The sequence below is a fragment of the Sciurus carolinensis genome, chromosome 11 (assembly GCF_902686445.1).
Source record: "Sciurus carolinensis chromosome 11, mSciCar1.2, whole genome shotgun sequence".
Classification (NCBI taxonomy): domain Eukaryota; kingdom Metazoa; phylum Chordata; class Mammalia; order Rodentia; family Sciuridae; genus Sciurus; species Sciurus carolinensis.
The window spans coordinates 95,009,957-95,020,281 of record NC_062223.1 but is presented as its reverse complement, the minus strand read 5'-3'; the positions used below and the strand labels follow the sequence as shown (position 1 = coordinate 95,020,281).

Below are 10,325 nucleotides of genomic sequence, written 5' to 3'. Positions count from 1 at the left end.
CCAAGTAGTAACGCGAGATTTCAGCCCCACATTTACTAAGCTCGCGAGGGTGGCGCGTTCTTTTCTTCCGTGCGGCTAGAGGAGGTAGGGTGTGCTGCGTGTGGTGGAGCTCCCGGATGGGGAATCTGGTGCGAGCCCACCTGCAGGGTTTCGGGGTCTAGTTAGTGGCGGGGTCGAGTGCCAGGCCTGAATGCGCGGCGCTTGCGGATGCAAGTCTGCTGCCTTCGTAGATGGAGCAGAGGCGGTGGCCGCCCAGGCCTGGCCTACGGGGAGGGCTGCTGTTGTAGGTTTCCCCAGACACGGCGTTGCTCAATCTGGCTTCAGAAGTTAGTTAGGCCCTGAGGTTGGAGGGCTCCCTGTTGGATTGAGGCGCACGCGAGCGCGATTATAGCGTGGGTGTAGTTCACTGGGGGAGATGCTGATGTTACACCGTCCAGGCAAGGCTTGGTTTAAGTGTGAGGTAACCTTTGTGGACGCCATTTTCCTTGCCTGAGGTTGGGAGCTTCCCGGAGGGTCTTGGCTAGCTTCACGTGGCATTAGCTTCCTTTAAGTATGCCTCGTTTGTCCACGTGGTCTCCAGAAACGTAACAGTCCCACAATTGGAAGTGACTCCTAAGTAGGGATGCTTTCTAAACATTTTAAAAAGGAATTTTGGAGCTAGCTGTATATAAGTAATCATCTTCGCAAAAAATAAAATAAAAATTGAGCAGGTGCATTAATGCTGTTACAGAGCCGGGGACTTTCAAGAAACTGAGGCAGTGGGAAGAACCTTCAAACCTCCATTTTTGCGACCAAGTCAAAGATTTCAGACGTTTTCAGAGCAACAGGCATAAGTTTATTGAACGGATAAGGAAAGGGGACCTTCAGGTGGGTTCAGAGAGGGATAATGTGCCTCTGCTGCACTCCAGTTTTATTGGGGACCCCAGAAAAAGTTGCCAGAATCCTGCCCAAGTCCACCTCTCCACTTTTGACTGACAGCAAGGTGACATCAGACTTGCAAGTACCCATTGCCATGACAATTTTTCCCTTGGCCCATGCTGAGCAGTTGTAATTGGATTCTCAGTTTCACAGGTTTTATGACTAGGAGGAATTATCCTTCAGGAGTCTGGTCTGTGAAAAGGGTCACAAGTCTCCCCCTTGGTAACAACTTGGATTCCTCTTACCAATGATATTTCCTTGCAGATAACTGCTGAGGAATGTGACATCCTGTCCACTTTAACCAGGGAAAGCTGCAGGTAAGTTGCTTTTTGGAAAAGCATGTGGGGGTCAGCATAGTAGGTCCATTTTATAGAATTGTTCTCTTAACCTCCTGTTCTCACCACCCTCATCTGTCTGTCCCTTAACAATGCCATTGGAACAAATGCTGATCTCATTTCTGAGTAGTTGATATAATGGCAGGATTTTGCATTTAGGAAAACTGTCACATGGATCCGTTGAGCATTTCATAAATTTGAGATCTTATATTTGAAATATTTTGCTAATTTATCATCATAGAAATTATTTGTCATGGCTTATGTCAGCTTTGAAGTAAACTAAAGAATACAATACAAAAAATGAAAGACAAGGGAGAGGCCATAGACACTTATAACATCTTAAACATTAAAAAAAATTTATTGCTGATTGTATACTCTTAACAGGGAGATGGTGACAAGGCAGCTTCAGTGTAGTTTAGCATGCTGAAAACTAGTTTCCACAATAAGATCATATTCAAAGACAACATCAAAGGTATGACAAGGTGGTTGAGTTACTTAGATGAATTCAGGGATGAACATGAAAAGGCAGTAAACGAAACTTTCAGGACTAGGAATTTTTGGCCTTTGACTATACATTAGTATTAGTAATTGCACATTAATTGCCCCGTAAAAACTGAAAGCACCTGTGAATACAGTTTTTTAGATTTTAAAAGAGATATGTTCCTGGAACTTAAAAGCCTACTAAATTATTTTGCCTAAATCACGTGTAGGGGCATGGCCCACGTAGAGTGACGTGGTATGACTGCTTTGAATTTTCTACTAGATTTTAGTTAGCTGTGTAAGCATTTATTACTTAAGGAAACTGCATCACATTTCCTGAATTTTCATAATTTCAGAAAACAGTTTTAAGAGTCAAAACACAAGTGATGGATAAATCAGGAATGGATTCTCTGAACTATCTGGCATCTGATACGGCTGTGGAAGTTGGAAACCAAAGGTAAATGAACTTTCTGGGGGAAACAGTTTTGGTCAAGATATTTACTGTATTTGAATTACCAACAAAGTATAAGTCATTGTATATAATTGGTAAAGATAATTTTCAGGAATTGGGACGGAAAAACGGATGACACCCTCCAAGTTTATTGGATTATTGCAAATACTTTGATGCAAAATCTGTATGTATTATACTGGAATAAATTCTTGGCTTTGGGAAACGGTATTTTGGTATCTCTTCCTGATTGAATTTTCAAATTTTTCTCCAATAGGTTGTATGCTTAGAGGAGGCTCTAGCAGAGAATCAGACTACTTATGGGATTTATATTGTCTTCAGTAACTTTTTCAAAAAACTTATTGGTTCTTTTTAGTTACACATGACAGCAGAATCCATGTTGATATAATTATGCAAGCATGGGATATATCTTTTTTTTAATATATATAATTTTTTTAGTTGAAGGTGGATACAATACCTTTGTTTTTTTTATGTGTTGTTGAGGATGGATCCCAGGGTGTCACGCTGTACCACTGAGCCACAACCCCAGCCCCAAGGGATATATCTTATTCTAGTTAAGAATCCCAATCCTATCGATTGATATGATGGTGGGATTCACTATTTTCATATATGTACATGGCAAAATTATGTGAGATTCATTCTGCTGTCTTTCCTTTGCCTATCCCCTCTCCCTCATTGTCTACTACTGTATTTATATTTACCACTCCTCACCCCTTTATTGTGGTTTAGTTTCCACATATCAAAGAACATTTGGTCTTTTGTTTTTTGGGACTTGCTTTCTTAACTGGCATGATAGTCTCCAGATCCATCCATTTGCTGGCAAATATCAAGGCGTTCTTTTTTTTTTTTTTTTTTTTTTTTGGTGCTGGGGATAGAACCCAGGGTCTTGTGCTTGCAAGGCAAGCACTGTACCAACTAAGCTATCTCCCCAGCCCAATAAGGCATTCTTTATGACTGAGTAATACTCCATTGTATGTATTTGACACATTTTCTTTATCCATTTGTTAGATAACATTTTTTTTTATGAAGTACTGTGGCCATTTTAGACATGGTGGTCAGGACCTATGGCTTGCTGGTACTGCACCTGTCTTTCTGAAAACTTAGGTATTCTGAGCATGTTTTCCTGAGTTATCTTGGAAGAAAAGCACATTTGTGATTGGGTATTAATAGTAATAAGCATTGTAATAAAGAATTTTTTCATTTTCCTAGTGATAGCTCCTCATCTGGTAGCAGCTTATTTAAAACCCAGTGTGTTACTTCACCTAAAAGAAGGCAAAAAAAACCCCATTAGAAAATTTGTTCATTCATCTGAAAGAGTTACAGATTCATCAAGTGACTCATCTATAGAACCAAAACCGTTGACTTTAAAAGCTTTTTTGGAAAGATTTAAGAAAAAGAAACGTAGAAAGAGGAAGTACAAGCCAAAATTAAGAACAAAGGAAAGACCAGAAGGAAGAAGAAACACCAGAAGGTCACGAATAGATAAAAAACAAATTAAAAACAAAGGACCCAGGCTCCCATTTTTACAATCTGAAAATGAAAAAAAACCATTACCTTGGAGAAAAATTTTAGCCTTTGAGGTAAGTTAGTATTTTATATGTAGTGGATACACAAAAATAAAATGTCTAAAATGATTTGGCCATTTTGGGAATTGTCTAAGATATACCTGGAACAGAGTCTACAATTTTCATGCTATTCATCTATATGGACTTCTTCCATATAAAATCCACTGTATCATTCAGGACACACTTCACCTGAGCTTTGAGTGTAATCTTCCTGGCATATTTCTTCAGTGTTTTAAGAATGTAAAGAATGGTGCTCCAGGGCAGGGGAGATAGCTCAGCTGGTAGAGTGCTTGCTTTGCAAGCACAAGGCCCTGAGTTCGATCCCCAGTACCTCAAAAAAAAAAAAAAAAAAAAAAAAAAAAAAAATGGTGCTCCAAATCTGCTTAATATAAAATCCCTTGATCTCATGACTCCCCAATTTTAATATTGGTTAATCGTCTAAGTTTAAGGAGATTATAGTCAACATTCTATAGACAACATTCAGGAAGTTTTGTTCAGAATGCAGAAGGGTTAGGATTCAAGTGGTAAGGGTATGATTACGGTTTTGAACATAAACATCTGACTTTGTAATGAAAGAAAACACCTTAATTTTGTAAGACTTAAGACAAAATGTGTTTTTAATGTAGCAAGCTGTTGCAAGAGGATTTTTTAACTACATTGAAAAACTGAAGTATGAACACCACCTTAAGGAATCTTTGAAACAAATGAATGTTGGAGAAGATTTGGAAAAAGAAGATCTTGATAGTCGTAGATACAAATATTTGGATGATGATGGATCAATTTCTCCTATTGAAGAGTCTGTGTAAGTGGAATAATATAAAATAACTTTGGGCATAGATTTTTATGTAATTTAAATCTTGGTGTCAGTTACGACATATTTTGTCAATTTGGGGGAAGAGGGAACAGTATTGAGGATTGAACCTAGGGCACTCTTATACTAACCTATGTCCCCATCCCATATAAAAATGACAGTTGCTCAGCAGGATGTGGGGGAAAAGGGACACGCATATGCATTGTTGGGACTGCAAATTGATACAGCCGCTTGGAAAGCACTGTAGAGGTTACTCAAAAGTCTAGGAATGGGGCCGCCATATGACTCAGCTGTCCCCCTCCTTGGTATTCAAAGGAATTAGCATACTGTACTGATAACATCATACCCATGTTTATGACAGCACAGTTCTCATAGTCAAGTTGTAGAACCAGCCTAGGTGTCATTCAGCAAATGAATGAAGAAAATGTACTATACACAATGGAGTTTACTTGGTCACGAAGAATGAAATTGTCATTTGTTGGTAATGGGTAGTGTAAGCGCAAAAGGACAGGAAGCAGAACTCAACAGGTTCAGAGAAACCTTTATTCTTTCGTGGACCCGGGCACCATTAGGGCCCATTTTCTGGAGGGGAAAATGACCATCGGTTACAGAGGAGATTTTGGTTTTATAGGGTGTAATCATTGGAAGCAGGGTATGTGCAGTTTTGACCCTCTGGCTGGTTCAACAGGTTAAAATTTTAATTTAGGATGGTAGTTGTAAAAAAGGTTGAAACTCATTGTTTGGGGAGATAAGAATCCAGACCCAGATGAATTACTCAAATCTTACCCATTGGTATTTGCTGGGCTTCCATTTAGGGCCAATTCAGTATCCACCACTTTCCCCCAGGGCCCATTGTTATCAGGAAAGGGTACACTGGGAGAGGTTTGTTAGTCCAATTTCCCCTCCTTCCCGAGCCAAACCATCCCTCCAGTTTTCTTGGGGAGCTGTCTCGTAGGAATATTAATTGCCATAACCCTACAGGTAGAAGTGGAAAACATGTCAATTTTTGATACAAGGTATCATCAAGTTGCTGAAGGCTGGCTTTGAACTTTTGGGCTCTCCTGCCTCAACTCCCAACTTGCTAGATTTACAGGCATGTGTCACCTCACACAGCTACCATCAATACATAGATACAATCAAAACAGATACAAGAGATTAATTAGAATATTTTAGCTGAGGTCAGCACACAAAACATTCATGTTAGGTATTACAACAGGATACTTGACTAGTATTACTGTTTGAGTAGTATGTTAGCAGAATATATAATTAGAATGTTTTGTCATTAACATGCATTTTAATGTTACAGAACAGATGAGGAGACAGAACAGCTTGAACATGAATGTGATATCAAGTTGGTAGTAAGTGATTTATTTTTTTATCCTGTCATTTGAGGAAGGCAGAAAATGGTAAAGGAGGAATATTATATCCAATAATTTTTGCAGGAAATAACATTTTAATGTGTGGTGTTAGACTATTAAGGGAGAAAATATGCAGATAGAAATTTGGATTGGATTTGAAAAATCTAGATGTAGTTTAGTTGTTTCAAGTAACCTAGTACCTAGCCATTTGTAATTGTTTAGTTATTGCTTAATATTCTTTTTTTTTTTTAATGCAGGAGGATAGTTTTTTCATAGTAAGTTCTGATTTCCCAAAGAAGATGAATGTATATTTGGAACAAGAGAATAATAGAGAAACTACTTTGCCTAAAAAGCAAGCTTCTAAGGTCAAAAATATTGGACAGAATACAGAGTGCCCTGAAAAAGAGATGAACATGTGAAAGTCAAAGAAGGTAACTACTACACAGAAAAAGTGACTTTTCATAGGAAGAAATGACTAAAGAAGATTAATGTGCATAAATGTGGCAGCCTGGTGATGAAATTCTAACCATGACCTTCCCAAAGAGAAAATATAAGCAACCTATGAAAAACTTTAAAATGAATGTGAAGAATAATATATCACATACACACAAACCACTTTAAATTTTAAAATGCTAGAGAAAGCCAATATCTCAATTCCTAAATAATAAAATCCTGCTGTTGTTGTCCATGCTTGTTGATTTCTGAGTAAGACAGGTTTTAATCCTAAAGAGAAAGATAACATGAAATATCCAGTTTCCTTAGGGTTTCAAACATTATTTCTTATGTAAAATACAAAAGTGGCTTTTTTCCCCCTGCAGTACTGGAGATTGAGCCGTGATGTTACACCATTGAACTACTTTTCCAACTCTTAAAACTTTTAAGATGGGGTATCAAGTTTCAGAGGTTGGCCTCAAACTTGTAATTTTCCTACCTCAGCCTCTTGTCACTGGGATTACAAGTGTATGCTGTCATGCCCAGCTTTCAATTTCCATTTTTCTTACTGTGATAACATTGTATAGTTGGCTACTCTGTTAAAATGCACTGCATTGTACAATAGCACTTGTGTGTGTTTTTGTTTAACTGTGGACAAAGACTTGTAGACAAGTGCAAAAAATAAACCCTCTTTTGCAACCCAGAACTCATTGTTCAGTATGAGTTTTGATACATATAAGCAGGAATACTATACCTAAGATAGCTTAAAGTGATGGGATATTTATAAATGAAAAGGTTGGTTCTAAGAGAAATAGATAAAAAGCACATGTCATGAGAGAATCTCAGCTCTATTGATTATTCCAATTTTCATATTGTGATATGAGGAAGGCTTTTTTCTTTTTAGGCTATGTTCAGAAAATGATGCATTGGGTTGAAGATATATCTTACTGCATTTAACTGTTGTAAGTATATTAGATTAATTCAAACTTCAGGATTCATTTTAATAAGACACTTGTGGTGTTATTTAATTTCTAATTATGACAGTCACTGCCAGAAACTAGTCTTAGAGTCACATATTTTATAGTGATGAAATGCCGGTTTCATTTTACTTGAAAGTACTTTTCAAGTTATTTGGAAGTATCTTAATACTTGGATTTCCCAGTTCTGGCATACTATAAATAGTTAAAGGGGGTGGATTTAATAGTTTAGTCAAGAAATAACTAGATTATAAGATTTCATAAATAGGAATGATAAAATTTTACCAAATTAATTTTGTTCTGATAATGTCTGGTTATAACAGCCACATAAATCTCTATAATAGGCGTGAAACAGTTTATATTTTATGTACTTTGTTCTGATTTAAGAAATATTAAGTTGGTCTGAATTTAAGACTGAAAACATGCCAAGAACTAAACTACTATTTATACTAGTCTTTCTCCTAAAAGTTAGCTACCTGATGGTGCTTAGCATATTTTATTTATCAGCCTGTCTTCTGGCTTCTGGATAGCTTGGTAAAAATCCTTAACATGTGACTAAAATCATTGCATTTGAGGTGTTAAGTAGATCTGGGAAACCTAGGACTTGTACATGGTAGGCAAGTGCTATATAGCACTCGACCCTGCATTCTTGAAATGAGTTCTTTTTTGTGATTACAATGAAAGTAGCTTTGTTTTTTGCTATTTTATTATAGTTTTGTTGTGCATCAGAATTCTTGTTTTTCTGTGGAGTCTTCCATTAATCTAAACACTGGTTGAGGTCTATCCCGATGGGGCTTCTTCTGTAGCCACTTGTCGTTGGAAACGCCTCATAGAGCAACTCTATGGTTTTGCTTTACTCATAGGACTATATGTTAGGCCTGTGGGAAGGAACTACCAGACAATTAACAAAGTATGAAAGACTTAATTTTTCTTTCTATCTTAGGAATTGACATTATTCCACATCTGTACTACTGTTATAATAGGTAAGTTTTAACTGTTGATATAATCCTTTGGAATGTAATTACAGTTCAAATGATGAATTTAACTGTTCAACTGCTGAATGACACAGATATGAACTAAACACTTTATTCTGACAGAGCTGAATGAATATAATGCCTGGACATCAAATTTACCTTAGGTTTTGGTTTTCATAATAGAATATTTAAGGTGTCCTCCCTAAATTTTTCATTTGACTCTTTATAGGAATGAATATGATTTGAACTCATTGATGTTTAGAAAGTAAGTGAAATTTTTACTAATTTATTAAAAGCATAGAAGTCTAAAAATATAATTTGTAAATACAACATTCCATTAACTATACAGTACTGAGATCGTGGAAAATACTCTATATAATACTAGAATGCCTAATGTTTCCTCCTTTATTACATGGCAGCTCTGCCCAAACACCATGGATATGTTGATTCAATAGGAAATGGAAGGCATTCTGGCTTTGTTGACAATTTGAGCAACAAACGACATTGACATTTCTTGTGTGGGGATGGGACTCGGGGCCTCTTACACATGCAATATTAGCAAGCCCTCTGCCACTCAGTGTTTTCTTGAAGTGATTTTTAACCTAATTCCATCTATAAAAGATTAGGCCAGATCATGATGAAGATTGTAGTTTTAAAAGGTAGTTCCTACTTAGAATGAGAATCAGAAATGTTATTTTTTGGAAGCACTGCAGACTTGGGAACAAAGAGAATAGTTCAGTCTTGCACTGCATGGTATCTGCACTCAGCAGTTTCTTCCTGCTGGCGTGTTCAAAGGACAGTGCAATAGAAATTCAGTATCTGGCATCGTTGGTTTTCTTGGCTTTGTGCATGTTAAACCTGGTATTTCTATTGATACAGCATTTTTTATAGGTATTTGTTAATTCAGTTTGATAGACTTAAATAGTAAAAATAATGCTTTTATTTTTTCTAAGGTGTTAGCACTTGAGAACCAGGAAGAGCCATTTGCCCCAAAAGTATAAAGCTTTGTTTCTATTGCTTCTGGCTGCTTGCTTCTTCCTATTTGGTAAGCATAAAAGAAATTCCACACAGATGTAGAAACTTGCATAGTGTTTGAGTATTCATGAAGCCTCATTCTAGATGAGAATGGGCACTGTTGATCAGTGTCCAGAATTGGTCAATGTGGCTAAATTGACACAGGTTATGCTTCCATCACAGTATATATTTGCAGTGGTGACAATGAGACCTGTAACATTTATGTTCATGAGTAAAAATATTAATGAGAAAAATGTTGACCTTTCAATATAAAAAATGACTAATGAAACAAATTCTACAATTCAGCTCCTAGGATCCTAAAATCAATTACTTGAAGGAATTAAATCCCAAATATCCTAGGTAAGATTTTTATTTGCTACATAAAGGCAATTATTTATATGTGCTTAACACTGATTACCTATGATGTTATGATGATGGGCAAAATGTTCAACTGCTCTGAATGGGCTGAAAGAAAATAGCCTTTCTGAACATCCATATTAAATATACTGTTTTAGAGTTCTGTAAAAGTAAACAACATACTGGCATGTTTCAAAAGAGCTGTCATAATGTCAGTGATCAGGGCATTTTGGATTCTATAAATTCAGATATGATTTGACATTTCAACTAACATTTTAAAATTAAGGCTAAAATCTAAATCAAATCATACTAGTTGAAATGTATTGATGGCTGCACTGACCAATTTTAAATTCAGTTTTAAGCAACCTCTTAATCAAAATAGGAATTTTAAATGTGAATTTTTTCACAGATAAAGAACGGTGAAATCATCAGTATTCCATAATTCAAGTGGAAAAAGAATGATGGCAAGTAATTTTCTTTTTACCAAGTTATTTGCCAGGGTATCATGGTCATTACCAAGGCTTTTAGAATGCAGTTTCTCATTTGCTGTGGACATGACCATAAAAAAATTCCCACTAGGTTTTCTATCTGCTGCTTTGCTAGCAATCAACCTATCGGGAACATTATTTAAGTAT

At 36.6% G+C, this 10,325-nt stretch overlaps 1 protein-coding gene, 1 long non-coding RNA gene and 7 other non-coding genes across 9 annotated transcripts; all 9 read left to right on the top strand.

Moving 5' to 3' along the window:
- Positions 1–56: 56 nt before the first annotated feature.
- Taf1d (TATA-box binding protein associated factor, RNA polymerase I subunit D) lies at positions 57–6,622 on the top strand. Its single transcript, XM_047516104.1, is given in 8 exon segments — positions 57–128; positions 1,183–1,235; positions 2,090–2,190; positions 3,412–3,475; positions 3,477–3,782; positions 4,394–4,569; positions 5,885–5,936; positions 6,194–6,622. Coding segments are annotated over 6 exon segments (831 nt in total). The 5' UTR covers positions 57–128; positions 1,183–1,235; positions 2,090–2,119; the 3' UTR covers positions 6,356–6,622.
- Positions 6,623–6,991: 369 nt separating this feature from the next.
- LOC124960841 (small nucleolar RNA SNORA40) lies at positions 6,992–7,118 on the top strand. The gene has a single exon (XR_007104163.1). It is a non-coding gene; the product is annotated as a small nucleolar RNA SNORA40 (small nucleolar RNA).
- Positions 7,119–8,117: 999 nt separating this feature from the next.
- Positions 8,118–8,249, top strand: LOC124960834 (small nucleolar RNA SNORA18). The gene has a single exon (XR_007104157.1). It is a non-coding gene; the product is annotated as a small nucleolar RNA SNORA18 (small nucleolar RNA).
- A 122-nt stretch (positions 8,250–8,371) lies between these two features.
- On the top strand, positions 8,372–8,444 carry LOC124960849 (small nucleolar RNA SNORD5). Its single transcript, XR_007104170.1, has one exon. It is a non-coding gene; the product is annotated as a small nucleolar RNA SNORD5 (small nucleolar RNA).
- A 148-nt stretch (positions 8,445–8,592) lies between these two features.
- Positions 8,593–10,159, top strand: LOC124958250 (uncharacterized). Its single transcript, XR_007103853.1, has 3 exons — positions 8,593–9,364; positions 9,640–9,693; positions 10,100–10,159. It is a non-coding gene; the product is annotated as an uncharacterized LOC124958250 (long non-coding RNA).
- LOC124960824 (small nucleolar RNA SNORA8) lies at positions 9,062–9,200 on the top strand. The gene has a single exon (XR_007104147.1). It is a non-coding gene; the product is annotated as a small nucleolar RNA SNORA8 (small nucleolar RNA).
- On the top strand, positions 9,426–9,555 carry LOC124960830 (small nucleolar RNA SNORA1). The gene has a single exon (XR_007104152.1). It is a non-coding gene; the product is annotated as a small nucleolar RNA SNORA1 (small nucleolar RNA).
- LOC124960823 (small nucleolar RNA Z40) lies at positions 9,755–9,827 on the top strand. Its single transcript, XR_007104146.1, has one exon. It is a non-coding gene; the product is annotated as a small nucleolar RNA Z40 (small nucleolar RNA).
- A 37-nt stretch (positions 10,160–10,196) lies between the features above and the next one.
- Positions 10,197–10,316, top strand: LOC124960833 (small nucleolar RNA SNORA32). The gene has a single exon (XR_007104156.1). It is a non-coding gene; the product is annotated as a small nucleolar RNA SNORA32 (small nucleolar RNA).
- The last annotated feature ends 9 nt before the right edge of the window (positions 10,317–10,325 follow it).